General features: G+C 51.5%; 1 protein-coding gene across 3 annotated transcripts in view; it reads left to right on the plus strand.

Moving 5' to 3' along the window:
• LOC144093851 (lipid droplet-associated hydrolase-like) overlaps positions 1–17,039 on the plus strand; it is a 58,496-nt gene extending 41,457 nt beyond the window's left edge. Inside the window, exons 2-5 of one of the 3 annotated variants that reach the window (XM_077627576.1) lie at positions 11,481–11,621; positions 11,917–11,992; positions 12,670–12,824; positions 13,416–17,039. In XM_077627576.1, the coding sequence (XP_077483702.1) occupies positions 11,481–11,621; positions 11,917–11,992; positions 12,670–12,824; positions 13,416–13,934 (891 nt within the window). In that variant the 3' untranslated portion in view covers positions 13,935–17,039. The remainder of the gene's footprint in view (positions 1–11,480; positions 11,622–11,916; positions 11,993–12,669; positions 12,825–13,415) is intronic. The other 2 variants (XM_077627575.1, XM_077627577.1) reach the window with 2 other exon arrangements.
• Positions 17,040–18,213: the final 1,174 nt, after the last annotated feature.

Genomic DNA, 18,213 nt, shown 5'->3' on the forward strand with positions numbered 1-18,213 from the left:
GCACGTTTCACTCACGCAGCGCGCGCAACTTGCGCGCAGATTTGGCGGGAAGTTTCGCTTTAATTTGTCGCTCGTTCGTGACGCGAGTCAGCGTGGACGGACGCTGTTGCTGTGAGCTTCGTTGTCCGCAGGCGCTGTGTGTTGATGTCATCGCGGAGCTATTAAGTAATAATCCAAAAAACAAAAGGGCACCGTGCATTGGTTTACGACTCTCTTTTTTACGACTGCCCGTACGCTCGCTCGGACATCCGGGGCTGCATCTAAGCCTCACTGCGTCATTCTGAAGGGTGTGGGCTACAGACGATAAGCTGAAAGTGAGAAGCCACAAGGCGCGGGTCCCGGTGTGGATTTGCATCGTGTGCAGCTCGGCCACCTGCTCACATAACAGCCATTGCGATGGCCGTTATGATGAAGTGAAGGGGGAGCCTGCAGAGAAGAAGGGTTACTACTAAGCTGGCGCGGTATATCTTTATGACGGTGCCAAATAAAAGGATATAGAGGACGTTATCCAGCGCGTTCGAGAGTGGGCACGGGTTTACGTACAGGCTATAAAAGCGCTATATCTGACGGAAGAGAATTCCCCGCGTGATGCACCGCATTCATCGTGATGGGCTGATGAACTGGGCCAGTTTTGTTGTTAGTAAGTTAATAAGGGTTAATAAGTTATTAGGCATCTTACAAGCAATACATCCATTCGAGCATAATCAATCAATCAATCAATTAGATTTCAAACAGGATACCTGCACTTCTAATTTAGGCTAGGATTCCAAAAAGCGTGGTACACATTTTGGGTTTGAAACTTGTGGGGTTTCTCAGTAGGCACAGGCCACTACCCACCGCGGGTTCGAGCTTCGCGCGAGCCAAGGGCCCCGATCAGCCGTCACCACACGCACCCTGGGGCACCGCTGCGGCGGCGTTCAACCTCTGAAGAGAGGAGAGCGGCTCGCCGCAAGAAACAGGCCTCCAAGTTCACGAAGGAGACGTTTATTGACGCCGTCCTCCAGCGGTACATACACACACTCAACAGTCACCCCGTCCCGGGGCGCGCTCAGAGCAAGGCTCCGGTGCGCGCTCGGGGCAACAAGAGAAATGCGCGCCGCTAGCACGCCGCTGCAGGAGATTGTCCCCGCGGCAGTGCTGTGATCTCTCTCGTGTCGGCCGTTGGGCCGTTTGCGAGAGAGAGTGGGCAGTCAACGCAAGGTGCGCCTGTCAGAGGTCGTTGGACCCCTGGACAGGCTCGAGCCGCGGCGGATCAAGGACCCACGCTGGCGAGCTCGAGTATGAACTGGTCCGAACGGCAGAGGCCGGCCCGGACGAACAGTAACGTACGCACCTTACGCTGTCTCGGAGGGGTCTCTCTCTCCCTGGGCCCCGCTCGGAAGGTCGCGCGACCACCCCAAACGGGTCCCGAATTCCCGCCAAAAGTCACCAATGGCAAAGGCCCTTGGGAAGCCGGGGGCGGAGCTGCGGCCGAATGACAGCGATTAGCCACCAGCCGTCTCTCCGCCGCCCGAGGCGGGAGAAAGGGAAAGAGGGCGACGCGGGATGCCGCGCAGACGCCACGGCGGGAATCTAGCAGGCTTCCCACATCCTCCTCTCCTTAAATGCCCTCCTACCCATCGGCGAAAGCATGCGGCAAAATAAAAAAAACAAAAAATTAATCCACATAAAACCACCCCACTTCAGTTCCAGCCATAAACTCAAAAGACAAGCAAACAAGAACAGAAAACAAACAACACTTGCAACACAAAACTAACTACACTGTACACTGTACACAAGACCATGCTGACAGGTGGCCTGCAGCCTCATAATGTTCGGTGGCGCGGCCCATTGGGCCTGTCGGTGGCCAACTCACGCTTTTGCTGCCTTCAGGGTCCTGGTGGACGATTTATCGACGGCGGTCCCTTGTCCTTCACAAGGTCATCAAGGTTGAGCATGAGGAGGTCGACGACGCTCGACGATGCCGAAGAGGACCCGCACGGGAAAGGGTGCTGTCCTTCCTGCCCCCTTCTCGGCGTTGCCTTTGATCTTGGGAACACGCACATCATCCCAGGCACGCACTGGCACAGAAGTGGACATTGATCAGTCACAACGACCCGCTTGTCGGAATCGTCCCGAGGCGCCGTGGCAGGGGTCAAAGGACACACTCTTCAGACGCACTCTTCACGCTCCCCATAGCCACACAAAGACCATGCCGCGAGACACTCGCTCCTTAACGAGCAAACCACTCCCCAGCCGGAAGGGGAGACTTTCGCCGACCCCTCCGCGAACCAGCCGGTCCCGTGTTCGCGAGGCAGGCCGCACCCGTGGGGTCAGAACATATATGAAAACAAGGCGCGCTGTACAAAAGCAGGCCATCTCTGTGCTACAAGAAAAGTGCAATCGCGAGTAGGCTGAACTTTACATATGTACAAGTCTGGTTTAAAAAAACTGAACGCCAACGCAAACGGATATTACATATGTACAGATCTCGGAACGTTAGGAGAAACAACGAATAAACTGGAAACAAAAACATGCTACAGACTGACTAAAACAAACAAACGACTAAATAACTGCACAAGGCTGGAACTGAGCATGCGGCAAACTAAAAAAGAGAGCGCCGTGCTTCACCTGGGGTAGGGCCCGACGAGAAAGCTCGCCAGCTAGCTGAGGCTGCGTGCCTTCGGTTGCGGAAGAGTCCGCCATCCGGCATCAATCACATCGGTGACCGTCGCCTCAGATTGTACCGGTGCTCGGTACGGTTGCGTTCCGCAGCACCAGTTGTGCCTTTGCGCTTGCTTGTGATACCAATGGGTACCGACGCAAACTCGTCAGACCGTGACGCATAGGCCTTCAGGTCTGCGATGTGGGCACGGCTGGTTTTCCCCGTAAGGGGATCCTCCAGCAGGTACGCGAGCGGCGACCAGACTCTAACCACTCGGTACGGACCAAGCCACTTAGGAGCGAGCGAGGCTGAGAACCCCTTGCTCGCATCACTAAGAACGTGGTTGCGCTTCAGGACAAGATCACCCGCCTGAAAAGTCAGGCTGCGGTGCTTGCGGTCATACTGAGCCTTCTGCTGGGCTCTGGCTGCCGCCAAACTCTGTCTTGCTCTGTTGAGAGCCCGACTAAGCCGGTCCCGAAGCGTCGACGCATAAGCAGAGCAGTCTGCCCGCGTCTGCTCATCCCCGAGCTGGCTCTGCACGACGTTTGACATCGGATTCGCCAGCTCCCTCCCGAAATTGAGGAAGGCGGGAGAGAAACCAGTTGAGCGATTCTCAGCGGTTCGAATGGCGAACGCAAATTCGCTCAAATGGTCTGCCCAGTCCTTTTGACACTCGGCAAAGGCCGCCAGCATTGGCTTGAGCGTTCGGTTGATTCGCTCGGTCAAGTTGGACTGGGGATGGTAGGGTGAAGTGGTGTAGTGCTCGATTCCGAGGGAACGGCACGTGTTACCGAACACCCGAGCGGTGAAATAGGACGCATTGTCCGTGATCAGTCTTTCCGGAAAGCCGAACCGACAGAACACTTCCTGGAGTTTATCCAGCACCGCTCGTGCTGACACTTTCCGAAGCGGGTACAACTCGACCCATTTGGAAAAATGGTCAGCTACTACCATCAGGTGAATGAACCCCTGCTTACTCCTGGGGAAAGGCCCCATCAGATCGCAGGTGGCCATCTGCCACGGGCGCACACTGTCAATTGGTTTCATCATTCCGGGCGGCTTGCCGCCCCTTGACTTCACCGCTTGACAGACATGGCAGGAACGGCAATAGCGGAAAATGTCACGCTTCATGCCGGGCCATGTCACCGATTGACTCAGTTTTGCAAAAACTTTGGAGCCACTCAGGTGACCGGCCAGTGGTTCGTCATGAGAAAATCGCAACAGTGCGCCTCTCAGACTTTTGGGGATAACCACCTTGAACGGGTCAATGGACTCATCATCGGTGGCTATGTATTTCAGCACGAGCCCGTCATGGCCCAGCAAATATGAATCCCCCGGGGCTCGCCGCGACACACGCTGGCTTTCACCCCCTGCGCCCGCTACAATACAAGTAGCGTCCCGGCGCTCCGTCTCCCTGAGACCGTCGCTCATCTCGCGACACATGGGGTCATTTTGCTGGGCTTTCAGCAGCTCTTTCCGGCTGAAAACGATTCCAGTTACCCCAGAGGGGGGCCTGGTCTCGTCCCCCTTCAGGTTTGCAGCCAAAATTTCCGCTCGCGACGGCGTCTCCGAGGCGCTCACGCGGAGCTTTGCCTCTCGCCCGCTTTGCGAAGCGCTGCTTGCCTGGTTAGCGGAATGGGTTAGCCCGTTTGCGGGCTCCCCCTCCTTGCCGCCCGGCGGCTCGTCCGCTTTTTCGCCCGCTCCGCCTGCTGGCGTCAAGGCGCCGCTGGCGAGTGGGGCACGGGATAGCGCGTCAGCTACCACGTTCGTGCTCCCCTTTCGATACTGCACCGAAAAGTCGTAATGCTGTATCAGGAGAGCCCAGCGCGCCAGCCGACCCGCAGGCTCGCGGAGCCGCATCAGCCAACTGAGCGCACTGTGGTCTGTCTGCACCACGAATTGCGTTCCGCCAAGGTAGACGTCGAATTTCCGCAATGCAAACACGATGGCGAGGCACTCCTTCTCGGTCACGGAATAATTCCTCTCCGAGGGTAGCAAGGAGCGGCTGGCAAAGGCCAGCGGCTGCAGCACGCCATCGAAATCCTGTAGGAGAACTGCTCCTAAACCCAGATCGCTCGCGTCAGTCTGGACTACGAACTGTCTGGTCAGGTCGGGTAGCCTGAGCTGCGCTGTCTCGGCAATGGCACTAGACAGGAGGCGAAAGGATCGCTCTTGCTCGGGCCCCCATCGCCACGCGGCAGTCTTTCCCAAGAGCTTGGTCAAGGGTGCCTGCACGCGGGCACAGGACGGGATGAACGACCGATAGAAATTGGCCATTCCCAGAAAACGGCGGAGGCCGCGTACGTCCTTGGGCACGGGAAACTCGAGTATGGCTCGGAGTTTGTCCGCATCGGGCTCAATGGAGCCCTCGCCCAGCGTGAACCCTAGCAACTGAACTCGGGTCCGCGCTATTTGGGCAGCGACTGCGCTCCGGCCTCAGAGGAGGCTTGGGCGGGCTGCACGAACGCTGGAGGCAAGGCGCCCAGTTCGATGAGCGGCGCGGTTTCCACAGGGAGCCGGGCCAGCGCCTCACCGTTCCCAGAGCAGAATTGACTGCTCGCGGGGCACGGATGCTGCTGTGCAGGACGGCCGGTTGCGGCAGCGTCGCACGCACCGCTTTCGCACGGGGCGCAAAGCACGCACAGCGGAGGCATGTGATTGACGGGTGCATCGCAGGGTGCTCCCGATACAGCTCCAATGGGAGCTGCGTGATCGACGTTGGGGGTTGTAGCGCCGTATGCCCCAATGGGGGCCGCGGCCAACAACGGTGTTTGGCTATTTGAAGAAACAGCCGCCAACGGATCAAAGGACGCTACGACTCCTAAGGGAGCCGACACGCAGCTGCCGAGTGCCCCGATGGGGGTGGCAGACATGGTGCGCAAGCGTGATCGTCAAGGCGACCTGCTCGGCAAATGTGCTATCAAAGGCTAAGAGCCAGTGACTTAGCACGTTGGGCGCCAGTTGTGGGGTTTCTCAGTAGGCACAGGCCACTACCCACCGCGGGTTCGAGCTTCGCTCGAGCCAAGGGCCCCGATCAGCCGTCACCACACGCACCCTGGGGCACCGCTGCGGCGGCGTTCAACCTCTGAAGAGAGGAGAGCGGCTCGCCGCAAGAAACAGGCCTCCAAGTTCACGAAGGAGACGTTTATTGACGCCGTCCTCCAGCGGTACATACACACACTCAACAGTCACCCCGTCCCGGGGCGCGCTCAGAGCAAGGCTCCGGTGCGCGCTCGGGGCAACAAGAGAAATGCGCGCCGCTAGCACGCCGCTGCAGGAGATTGTCCCCGCGGCAGTGCTGTGATCTCTCGTGTCGGCCGTTGGGCCGTTTGCGAGAGAGAGTGGGCAGTCAACGCAAGGTGCGCCTGTCAGAGGTCGTTGGACCCCTGGACAGGCTCGAGCCGCGGCGGATCAAGGACCCACGCTGGCGAGCTCGAGTATGAACTGGTCCGAACGGCAGAGGCCGGCCCGGACGAACAGTAACGTACGCACCTTACGCTGTCTCGGAGGGGTCTCTCTCTCCCTGGGCCCCGCTCGGAAGGTCGCGCGACCACCCCAAACGGGTCCCGAATTCCCGCCAAAAGTCACCAATGGCAAAGGCCCTTGGGAAGCCGGGGGCGGAGCTGCGGCCGAATGACAGCGATTAGCCACCAGCCGTCTCTCCGCCGCCCGAGGCGGGAGAAAGGGAAAGAGGGCGACGCGGGATGCCGCGCAGACGCCACGGCGGGAATCTAGCAGGCTTCCCACAAACTGAAGCATATTATTCTTGACCGGGTTTCTACTTGACGCTGATATAGTTGAGAAATAAAAATAGCTCCTCAAGTGCATGAGACTTGGACTAAAATCACTGCATCCTTGGCACTTCAAATAAACGATTATGCACAACTGTTCTGATATATGCGCAGGCGGATTAATCTGTTCGAGGAAAATAAATTAACGCAGTGCCATCTTTTATGCATATAAGAAAAGGGCAGTTTGGGCTGCATGACTGTACTTAATTCTTGAGAGAGAGGCAAAGCTTCTGGCTATGTACTATACGCGGCCCAGGCCACGTGAACGATCAATGAAACTCGATAGAGTATACAGCTTATTCAAATGTGTTTATAAATTACGTGGTGGCGTGATTTGTATACTCTACACTTCACAGTAATGGTCGTGTATGCTTATAAAGAGTTGGTGATTGGGGGAGGGAGATAATGAGCTACCACTGAGATATCAAGAACAGAAAGTCGAGCGTAAAGCTCAATGCAGCGAGATAGTCCTTACGCGGAACTTATTTTTCGCGTCGCGGAGCGTGCGTTCATATCTGTTTGCTATTCGCATAAGACGCGCTGTGTCGATTGTGTCGTGCGATCTCGGCTAGACATATGGGCCGCACGAAACAACCGGTTGGCCTTCAAACACATGCTGAGCACGTACACACAACCAAAACAGGAGCGACGCAGATGCGTTTCCGGTCCATTGTTTTATCTGGACGCGAACAGCGAGCCACGTAGAGTTTTCGTTTTCGTTCGAAATCGCTGGTGGGAGTGTGCCTTTGCGTACATTAAGCAATCACGATAGGTTTATCACCTGGACATATCGTGTTCTCTGCGCAGAAGAAAAGCAGATGCACTGTATGTGGCTTTAATTGCACTTCTAGATAGGAAACAGGCAGAGGACAAATTTGCCAAAAGGGTCAGGACATCGAATCTAGTGTTTAATGAATATCTCGCGAGGATCATCATCATCAGCCTTAGTACACCCACTGCATGGCAAATACCTCTCCCATGTCTCTCCAATTAACCCTGTCCTTTGCCAGCTGCCCCCACACTATGCCTGCAAACTTCTTGATCTAATCTGCCCACTTAACCTTCTGCCGCCCCCAGCTACGCTTGCCTTCTCTGGGAATCCAGTCGATTACCCTTAACGACCATCGGTTATCTAGCCTCCGCATTGCATGTCCTGCGCAAGCACATTTCTTCTTGATTTCAACTAGGATGTCATAAACTTGCGACTGTTCCCTCACCCACTCTGCTCTCTTCCTGTCTCATAACCTATCATTTTCCTTTCAATACCTAGCTGCGTTGCCCTGAGTTTAACCCGTGTCGTTTGCCTCCACGTCTCTGCCCTGTTGGTGCGTGAGTACCGGTAAGATGCATACGCTATGTACGTTTCTCTTGAGGAATATTGGTAAACTGCCGTTCATGATCCGAAAGGACCTGCCAAATGCGCTCCACCCCATTCTTATAATTCTAGTTATTTCACTTTCGTTATCCCGATCTGCGGTCACTACCCGCCCTAAGCAGACGTATTGCTCTACCACTTCCAGCACCTCGCTGCCAATTGTGAACTGCTGTTCCCTTCCGAGGCTGTTGAACATTACTTTGGTTTTCTGCATGTTAATTTTTAGACCCGCAGTACGGCTCTGTCTGCCTAGGTCATCCAGCATGCTTCGCAATTCAACCCCTGAGCGACTTAGTAACGCAATATCATCAGAGCATCGCAGATTACAAAATTATTCTTTATTTGTTCTTATCATTCGCTGTTTCCAATCCAGGCTTCTGAATACCTCCTGTAAATAGGCGGTGAATAGCATTGGCGATATCGTGTCTCCCTGCCTGACACGCTTCCTTATTGGAATTTATTGCTGACTTTATGAAGGATATGGTGGCTGTGGAGCCGTTCTAGATATCTTCCGGTATTATTGCATAAGGCACATCTACAGCATGAATCTGTATTGCCTGCATGACTACTGAAGTTTCGACTGAGTCAACTATACTTTCTCGTAATCTATGGTGGTTATATATATGGGTTGAATATATTCTGCGCATATCTCTATTACCTGATTGACTGTGTGAATTTGGTCTATTGTCGAGTAGCCGTTACGAAAGCCTGTCTGATCATTTGGTTGTTTGAAGTTTAAAGTTGTCCTGACTCTATTAGTGATTACTTCAGTAAATACTCGTACTTTGTAGGCAACAGACAGTAAGCTGAAAGATGACGATGTTTGCGTTGTTCCAAGCTTCCTGTACGCTCGAGGTCATAAGGCATTGCGTATAAATAGGGAAGCAAGTTTTTTCTCCCCACCGCCCTTCAACAGATGTGCTGTTACGTGATCCTCAGTAGCTGCTTTCCCCTTTGCATTGCTCCTGCAAGGCTTTTTTTACTTCCTTTTTCGTTACTGGCGGGATGTCCCATTACTGTGCGCTACTGCCTGTCTCATCAATGTCCGATTACATTGGCGAGGATCGATCCTGCCAAAAGCTAAATAAAAGCGAAAGAGATAGTGTTTGCAGAAGCGAATTGGCTTCATGTTTAAAAAATGTATATGCTGTGCTATTGTGCATTCTCACAATTCTATTACACTTCTGCTCTTTACAATTTATTTTCGCACTCGGTCATTTGGCTGAGACGTTGCTATGTTGGTCATAACAGTTAAATGCAAGCAAAAAAAAAAAGGACGCATCATATTGCTCCGGTTTTTCAGCACTGTAATATGACTGACCGCGATGGCGTGTATGCGTAATACTCTATGAGATGAATGAGTGAATTAACGGACATTGCGGTGTTTTATAATTCCGGTCATCAACTGTATTTTTTCTTCGAACATCTCGTACTTTGGGCGTTTACCTCACATCAGGTCGAGGGACTTTATAATACTGTCTCTCTCAAAGCACCGCAGTTGCTCCCCAGTGTTTTTCGAGCATAACGCAAATACAGGGCCACGTCGGTGACTATCGCTGCATTCTCGGCACTTCACGAACGCTGTGCACCACATGCGCAGAACCACTTGGAAGGCTCACTTATTTGCGATAAAAAGTCAACTCTGAGCTATCTTACAGTACAGTGAAAAGCGGGCCAAAATAGTCCTCACCGCCGCTGAAACAATGCTATCTCCACGTCGGTAACGAATTCCGGGAAGCCTGCAGCGCGGTGCTATCTCTTTAAGCTAAGACAGGCACTCACGCCACTGTTGCATAGCACGAGATGGCAACGCACCTTGAAGGGCCCTTAAAACACGTGATGAACACCTTAGATAAGTATACACTCACCAGTGAGATTGTACGATGTTGAACAGCTGAGACAAGCATAGCTGCCGTCTGCTCATGAAATAACCTGCAATCTCGCCTCGAGGATTGTTTGATTTTTCCCATGTTTGTTCTAAATTCCAGTCATTTAATAGCACCTATACTAGAGCGTCATATAAAAGCTAGCCGCCATGGTACGCGAACGGGTTCTATAGGGAAAACCCCGCATCGTCATGGACACCAGCTTCAACTGCGACCGTAGCGGCAGAAAAAGCGGGACAAGCCAATGCGGAGACTCGTAAGCCTAAGTAAGGGAGGCAAAGAAAAACGCACACTTATCACGTGTGGCTATAGCCGGAGCATCACTAGCGTCGGACAGCGCTGCTGTAGCGTTCATAGCAAGAAATAATCACTAGAGTAGCGGAAAAGCGTGCGAGGCGACGAGGAGCAATACTTGATCACTGCAATGGATATATTAAAATGACGCCAATATGGTCCAAGCACTTCCGACAATTTTTACGCAGGAGATTGCGTAAGCAGTGTCCTTTAAATAGATAACGTAACGGGCGACTAAAAGTATAGGAGTTTGTTAGATTGCAAAGACTCGAAGAGAAATAAGAAGCGAAGGCAAGCTCTTGACAGCCACTGCTGACCACCGGAATCGAAGAGTCGCCATAACGCCTGTCCAGAACTACAGTGCTTTCAAGCCTAATCTTCTGCGTGGCGACAGTTACATCACGTAGATTTAATGCGATAACACTGCAAGCCTCACCGGGAGGAAAATGTGTCGTCGGAAGATAAATTCGGTGATTGGCTGGAGGGAGTGATGTCACTTCCCGTAAAGGCATCAACAGCTGCTTACGCTATCGCATTGCCAACATATGATGAAATTAGATGTCCCAGTGAATTTTTGAAATGCAGGAATGCATTTGACGACTACATTTTCACCTTTGTCCGTAGATTTATGTCGCTCCGTCCGTCTGCACCACTGCAGAGAAACTTGACAGCATAAAACACACGCTCAGTTTGCATGCACCGACGTGAGCAGACAACGCTGCTACAAGTTCACCTGGCGTGCAGGTCGTACAGAAGCTTATGCAAAGGGGACTTGCCCATGACATCGTTAGCTTGTTATTAGAGCGACATAACATTGTGACGTAATGGCATAACTGGAACTAATGTCGCATGCAGCGAAGCACAAGGAGGAAAGCAAAAATTTATGGGAAAGGCACCGTGCAAGAGATAAATTTTATACGTCTAGGCTATCTCAAACAAGTCGTTATCGGCAGATGTCGCGCGTGCAGTATGATACACGCCGTTTGAGCGCTCCAGAAAGGCATGCTGCCGGCTGTCCTTCAGGAATGCATCCGTGCGCTGCTCCAGACTGAAAAACTTGCAAGCTAGAGGCAAGGGGGGAAAAAGCCATAATTCTGCTGCTGTAGGAAACCGGATGGCTTGGTGAAACATTAAAAAAAAGCACGGCTTAATAACAGCCTTAATGCTTCAGTGCTCTGTTAACCCACTTTCAAACCAGAACACAAACGAAAGACGGAAAGAAAAGAAGGTCCAAAAGATCTTAAACTTTGGGAGTGTTTCCCAGTGGTGTCCCAGGAGTGTTTCCCAGTGGTGTCCGCCACTTTTTCATTGCGTCACTTTGTTGATGTGCTTGCTTCACGAGCCACTGTGTTCCCAACTGATGCAAGACACTACATTAGATACGAACCAAAGTAGCACCACTGAGCGATATATATAGTGTATCCGTCTCGCCCCATGTCGTGACGATATGCACAAGCGTTGGGGAGTGACCGACGTATTGAACTTTGCAGGCAATCCTGGCTGTATCGAGTTCTATACCGAGTTCATGCGCGAGATCTACGAAGGTCTCAAGGGCAAGGTTATCGTCTGGGGTGTGTCACACGCCGGCCACGTTGCCCCGCCCAAGCCCATGCAGATCCCCAACGTTGAAGGTCAGTACGACTTTCGGTACGAACACTTGACGAAACACTGGCACCGCGGTCAACGAACAAACAGCATCGAAAGGCTGCTCAACTCGCTTACCGACCCCGTAGTTAACCCACGGGTCTAGATCAGGTACTAATGGTTCGTGCACGCGACTTTCTTCAGTCCTGGTTTAGGGTATGAGTATACTGTCGAGGTGGTTTCAGTGCTGTGTGCGTGGATTGTGTTTGTACTGAAGTGTGCAGACATAAATCGCTCTGACCAGTGAAGACATTTGAGCATGTCGTTTTTCTGTAACTTTAGGTTGTACCACGAACAGGACATCGGACAGACGAGGACTATATGCACAAAGCAGGCGTTAACGAGTCTGTGCTGTATGGTATGTCTATCCTTTCTGCCTGTCTAGAGTCCCTTTAACGCTTTAATCTATACTTAAGGAAATCAGGTGCTTAATGAGCCATTAGAACAAAAAAAAAATACCCTGTAGATGGGACCTGTAGCTACGATTCTTAAGGTGTACCGATCCTTTCAGAAATCCCCGGGTCACTGCATTTTTCTGCTGGAACATACAGTGGAGGTCAAGTGTTATCCCTGGCGTGCCGAATGACATGCCGGACTACTTGAACTTTAATAGACTGGTTACGTAATGGACAACCAAGTTTCGAATTGGAGTTTGTAGCGAAGCATTACAAATGACGCGCCTGCAAGATTTTCAGCGGTATTCTTCGGCCAGTTCATATACGTAAGTAAGCTGCCCCAGTGAATATTTAAAGCATGCGGCATGCCTGATTTAAGACTGCCCCGGCAGTCACCACTTTCACTTTATATAGTCTTGCACCTTCAGACTAGAAAACTGCCGCCTGCACTGCCTGACTTTGTGCTCCTCGTAGAGTTGTGATGCTTAGGTTCTGTGGTGCAGACCCAGAATTTTGTGCTTAAACACCAAACTTACACGTTAAAACACTGAACACATACACAATGATTCCTGTTCACGTCGGCTGCCGCCATCCAGAGCGGCTCTGTCACAGCCTCTGCTTGTCCTCGTTTTACACACAGACCACCCGACGCTGTACTCGTGCGAGGGCCAGGTCGGCCACAAGCTGTCCTTCATCAAGCAGTACATTCCAAGCGAGGCTCCGCTCATCCTGGTGGGCCACTCCATCGGGTGCCACATGGTGCTCGAGATCCTCAAGAGAGCACCTGACCTCAACGTGAGTAGCAAATAGTACATCTTGAGAAGGAAACGATGGTATTATCATGCAATGAGGCGGCATTCCCGAGCTCGCACAAATTTTGAAAAGGAAAAAAAACTATCATCATGAGATGGAGATTTTATTCATAACTATAGTCTTCAGTGCTTTCAAGAGCTATAGCCTTTTGTCGGACAAGGAGGTTGCACCTTTTAGCTCGAACTCTGTTCCCACAGTTGCACTGTATAGCTGCTGCGGTGACTCTGAATCGGCACTGAGCGCAGACATCCTTTTCTGTCTGTGCTATAACGCGAAGAACACTGGCACATATTTATATACGTTCTGACCAATCGTGGTCCTCGAAAGCCTTTGCAATGTCACCAGGACTGTAAACAAACGTGCTTCCTACCCTGGTAGCGTGAATTTCACCTAAGCCTAGCCACCAAGCCTGAAAATAAGGAACAGGTGACATCGTGAAAGCGTTGCGTATTCCTTAAAACTTTCTGCCTTCAGTCACTAGGCTATGTTGGCGCTGCTGTCGCTGCAGAAGGCTTCAGCGCAGGTCGCCTGTATACAGGAGCTCCAACTGCACGACGAGTTCTCTGTTCGCAGGTGCAGAAGGCTGTCCTGCTCTTCCCGGCCATCGAGAGCCTGGACGCCTGTCCGCGCGTCAGCATCATCAGCCCGCTGGTGACGTACCTGAGGCCGCTGACCGTGGCCACGCTGTCCGCGCTGCGGCTGCTGCCGCGGGTCGTTCAGAACCTGCTCATCCGTCTGTACATCTTCCTGGCCACCGCCTGCACCACGCCGCACAGGTCGTCGCTGCGGGGCGCCGTGAACTACTTCCGGCCCGAGTGCCTCATGGCCTGCTTCGTCTTCACGCGCGACATCATACAGAACGTGCGCGAGCGGGACAACGAGACCATCGCGCGCCACGCGGACAAGCTGACCGTGTACTACGGCCAGAACGACCACTGGAGCCCGGTCGAGTACTATGACGACATGCGCAGGACGTTTCCCGAGGCCGATGTGCGCCTCTGCGAGCGGGGCTTCCGGCATGCCTTCGTGCTCGACCGCAGCGCCGACGTCGGATGCATGGTGCGCGAGTGGATCGAGACGCTGCTCAGCTAGCCGAGGCCGGCGTCAGGGGCGCAGCAGTTATTTTCTTTTCGCACGCCTTGAACAGTGTGACAGGCTGTCCCGTGACAAGCACCCTCACACTGCTGGAGTGTGCGACTGAATGAACGGGGTGTCTATCACTAGAGGAACGAGATTATCGTGAAGGGTTATCGGAAAATTTAAAGCTTTCTTGCGAGCGACACAACGGCTTGCTTTGTGGGATTTTCTGGCGCTTAGGAAATCGTGTGCGTGCCAGCAGAGTGTCTACAGTGGAACCGCCCGTGGAACATAGACTCTGGTTACTAAACTCTGAGGCAAGGGTCGCTAACTCATCTAAAATGGCAAAAAACGCCAGGAAAAGAAGAGGGAGCAAACAGCTGAGTCAACCTTTTTACCCCATGGCAGCAGCGCCCAGAAAGTTGTGGCCTTCGTACGGCCGCTTCCACAAGTCGTATTGCCGGCGACAAAAACTGTCTACATGTCGATTAAGGGATTCAACTTGGACCAAAAACGAGGGACCACAAAAGACCATGCCTGACATATGGCGGCCGTTGAAGGATCAACTACTGCGGCTTACCCGTTTTAAATGCTTTAGGTCACCTTACGCTCTGAAGGCTTGCACGTGGGTCGCCTACGGCGTTCGAACAAGTAATATGGATTGGGACACAGGCTCAAGTGCCTAGTACGAAAGCCAGCGCAGGTCACAGATTCAGACCTATATACAATGCCCGCCTCTTTCAGGTTCTGGCAGAGCTAGTCCAGCCAGGAGCGTGCCATGCGGCTCGCGCGTATGGCCGTCGTCTTCCTTACACATGCTTTACCCCCGCCTAGGAGAGTATTTCTCCGGCTTGCATTTGCACTGTTGTAAAGTCGAGGCTGGTAAGGGTGCCGACGACACGGGACACCGCGTCACACAGTACAAGGTGTTCTAACTCTTCCTTTACATGGCGCATGCCCATATACTCATTGTTCTTTAGTTTGTTTGTACACGATACCTTCTGAAGGCGCCGAACACAAAGGCAGCCAGCCATTATGTTGTTGTAGGCACGCTTCATTTGCGCATTATAAGCATTCTAGTCTTGCCTTGATGCTTTGACTTGCGCGCGCGCATTCAGTTCCTTATTGAAGAGCACCTTGTTAAAGTCTGCAGGCGCGCTACGTCGCGACTTCGCGGAACACCATTCCATCTATCTGGACGTTCTTTTTTGCACCGGTGAGTTCGTGGCGAGCATATGCCGCTGCTGCCTTATTTATTAGCAGGCGACGGTTTGAAAGAGTGCCGTTGCAACGAGGTTGTAATTTGTGCAGTTGAAACGAGCCATAGCGGTAAAAGTCACTCCAAGAATCATCTCTTCGGCAGTCCTCGCAGCCCCATGATGTGAATTTCGTGTACTGTCACTTTTATAGCAGCAAAGAAAAAGTCACCTTTGGTCAACAAAAACAGGAGCAAAGCAGCAATGCCGCGCCTCGTATGCCCTAAACAAGAACACGCCCATACGGGAGTAAAAAGGGAGTATGCTGTCCTCTGGCGCACTCCCTTTTAGGGAGTACGGTATGCTGCCCAAGTTCCGGAGTAGATTTCGAGCACTCAATATACGGAATGCTTACTGTTGGAAACGGAGGTATATCACCACCGCAAAGCATAGTAACTTGATGCGGGTATTAATGGGAGGAGGCTTTTAAACGCGGCACTGGAAGTCTTCAGGTTTGCAAAAAGAGGAGGTTGAAACTTCGGTTAAAATCTTCGCAACTGTGAGAACTTTGCTTGTTCTGAAAAGGGAATTTGTTTACTTTGCCAGCCATAAGTAATCCCCTTTTTAATGATGGAAATCTACCCCAGGGCTTGGGCATCTAGCTCAGCTCCTTAAAGGGAGTGAGCTAGAGGATAGCTTACTCCCTTTTTACACCTTTCGTGTTTAGACTATAGGTTCGATGAGAGTCGGGCAATATGAGCTGATTCACAGTGTTAATGGATACATTGTGTCACATATTGGTGATGCACTTCGCTGCAAGAGCTTTTTAGCGGCTCATGAAACCGCATCATGAAAATTATGTCGCCCTCCCAATAGGCTCACCAAACGCAGCCAGCGACGAGCCTTGTCTATAGTGCCGTAGTACGGATATCTCGAGTCAGCGACGCCCCAAGCAAACGGTATCGCTCGTTCTGCGTATGTCACGGAACGCGGTGGTAAATTACCTTTGGACCAAGTTCAAAAAGTGATGAGGAAAAGTCGCCGTCATTTCTAACGTCGGAAAAGGGTCGGTGCCGAAAGTATATCATGTACGCACTTGGCAGCCTGCAAGCGCTGCAAACGCGCACTCATCGTACTGAGCTGCACAACTAAATGAGAATTGACACAAAATTGGGATGCTTCATTACCTGCATAGTGAGCAGCTTCCATCATTTATAATAGCTAAAATAGCTTGCAGGAATTTCTAACTCGAAGACAGTGCAGGCGATTTCACTGATAAGGGAGGCACATCATGACAAGGACATTAAAGTGAAGTACACAATGTCGTGTCTGTGAGCGAGGAGTGCCTGCGTCAGGGATTTGGTGTGCACACATGGGTGGCACGTCAGTAGCACGTCAGAGGTTTGTGAGCTCATATGGTGATCACTTGTGTTCGCCTAGAGACGTCACGACGTATTCGTCGCTCTTCGCAGTCGAAATCGAAACTGGTAACGACAAATGAAGGCGTTTTCTTGTTGTTTGCGTCAGGTTTGAGAGTCAAAATGGACAGTTATTTGTTAAATCGTTAGCTATTAAAGCAGAAAAAAAACAATTCAGTAAAGTGTCACTACTCATTCAAATAGATGATGTGGACGGGACATGTACATTAACATCGAAATATTTGTGGCTGCAAGGGCAGCTTTGAGTGCGGAAACAGGTCCGAAAGCTGCAAGCAGACTGCGAGCGCTACTGCATCGGGACCAAATTAATACTGAAGCATGCCTTGTTTACCGCGTTCTTCGGAGTCTCTGCTACTGTAGGGAGGCACGTCTGCTGAATAAACAAAAAAATCTGCTTTTGTTATGATAGCCCACGCATGCACCACGTCCGCTGCAGTGTGGAGACGTTTGTACATAGCAAATAAAATTACCATGGCAGCTTGTTATTTCGTCTGCGTCTTCTTGTCTATACCAGTGGTGTTCAGACACCACGGTACACATTAGAGCAGTGATATTGTTCCATGCCGCAGCAGAAAATTCTCTCCATTATACCCAAACATTCCTCTTCCGGTCCTTTTTTTTTAACAAGCTCTGACACGTCTCCAATAAAAACTTTTTTTTTTTTAATTTGAAGCCCAACGTTTCGAAGCCGCCTCGGCTCCTTCTTCAGGGGTGACTGCAGGGGCTGTGGCTAACGTCTTCAAGTGTACATGGTGGAGCAGCAGGAGGCCGAAAGAAGGAAAGCGGGGGATGGGGTGACGGGGGAGAGGACATTGCCACGGTGGGTCGGTGTTACTAGAATAGTTCTAGCAACGTTGCTGGGGGTTAAGGCTGTGAGTCACGTTGCCTAGCTGTGCGGCAGTTCTGTCGAGAGGTTTAGTATTCAAGCCCTTTTTCTCGCCCAAAATATGTCAAATTCAATGAAACTCCGCAGATATTTTCTTTTCGCAAATTTTACTCCTAAGATTTCCTGAAGAAGAGAAAATTTCCCGAATGGAACATCACTGTTTTTGGAGACACGGCGAGTGGTATATGTTAAAGGGAGACTGAGGACGAATTGAAGTTGGCCTATATGGACTGATTGCCACATTTTAAAAAGAAAAACGCAATTTTTGTTTGAAAACAGAGCTTTAATAAGCTATAAAAGCTGAAAAATTATAGGCGGGTCTCGCCATCACTGGCTGATTGCGCGAATAAAACTGCGTGCGCCGTACCCATGGCAGCGCGGCCATTCTAGGCGGCATACAATGCTCTCCCATAGCGTGGGAAACTTATGCGTTACTTATGCGGTACATATGCGTTGCGCATATGTAACGCATAAGTACGCATAGGTTTCCTGAGCAGCACGAAACTGTCGCAGGACCTTTGCACCACCCGGTGAAAAAAAAAAGAAAAGCGACCGGCTTAAAATAGGAACACCAAGGTCAATTTACCACACCAGAAGATTAACTGTTCGCATACACCTCAAATGGCAGCTCCCAGTGGTTCGCAGGCAAGAGTACCTGACACACAAGCCTCAGGAACACCATACACTTGAAGATGTGACAAACAGAAACATTACCAGTATATGACCACTGAATTAGGTTATTTTCTTCGGGCTGATATGCCCCATTGATGGAA

The sequence above is a fragment of the Amblyomma americanum genome, chromosome 6 (genome assembly GCF_052857255.1).
Source record: "Amblyomma americanum isolate KBUSLIRL-KWMA chromosome 6, ASM5285725v1, whole genome shotgun sequence".
Taxonomy (NCBI): Eukaryota; Metazoa; Arthropoda; class Arachnida; order Ixodida; family Ixodidae; genus Amblyomma; species Amblyomma americanum.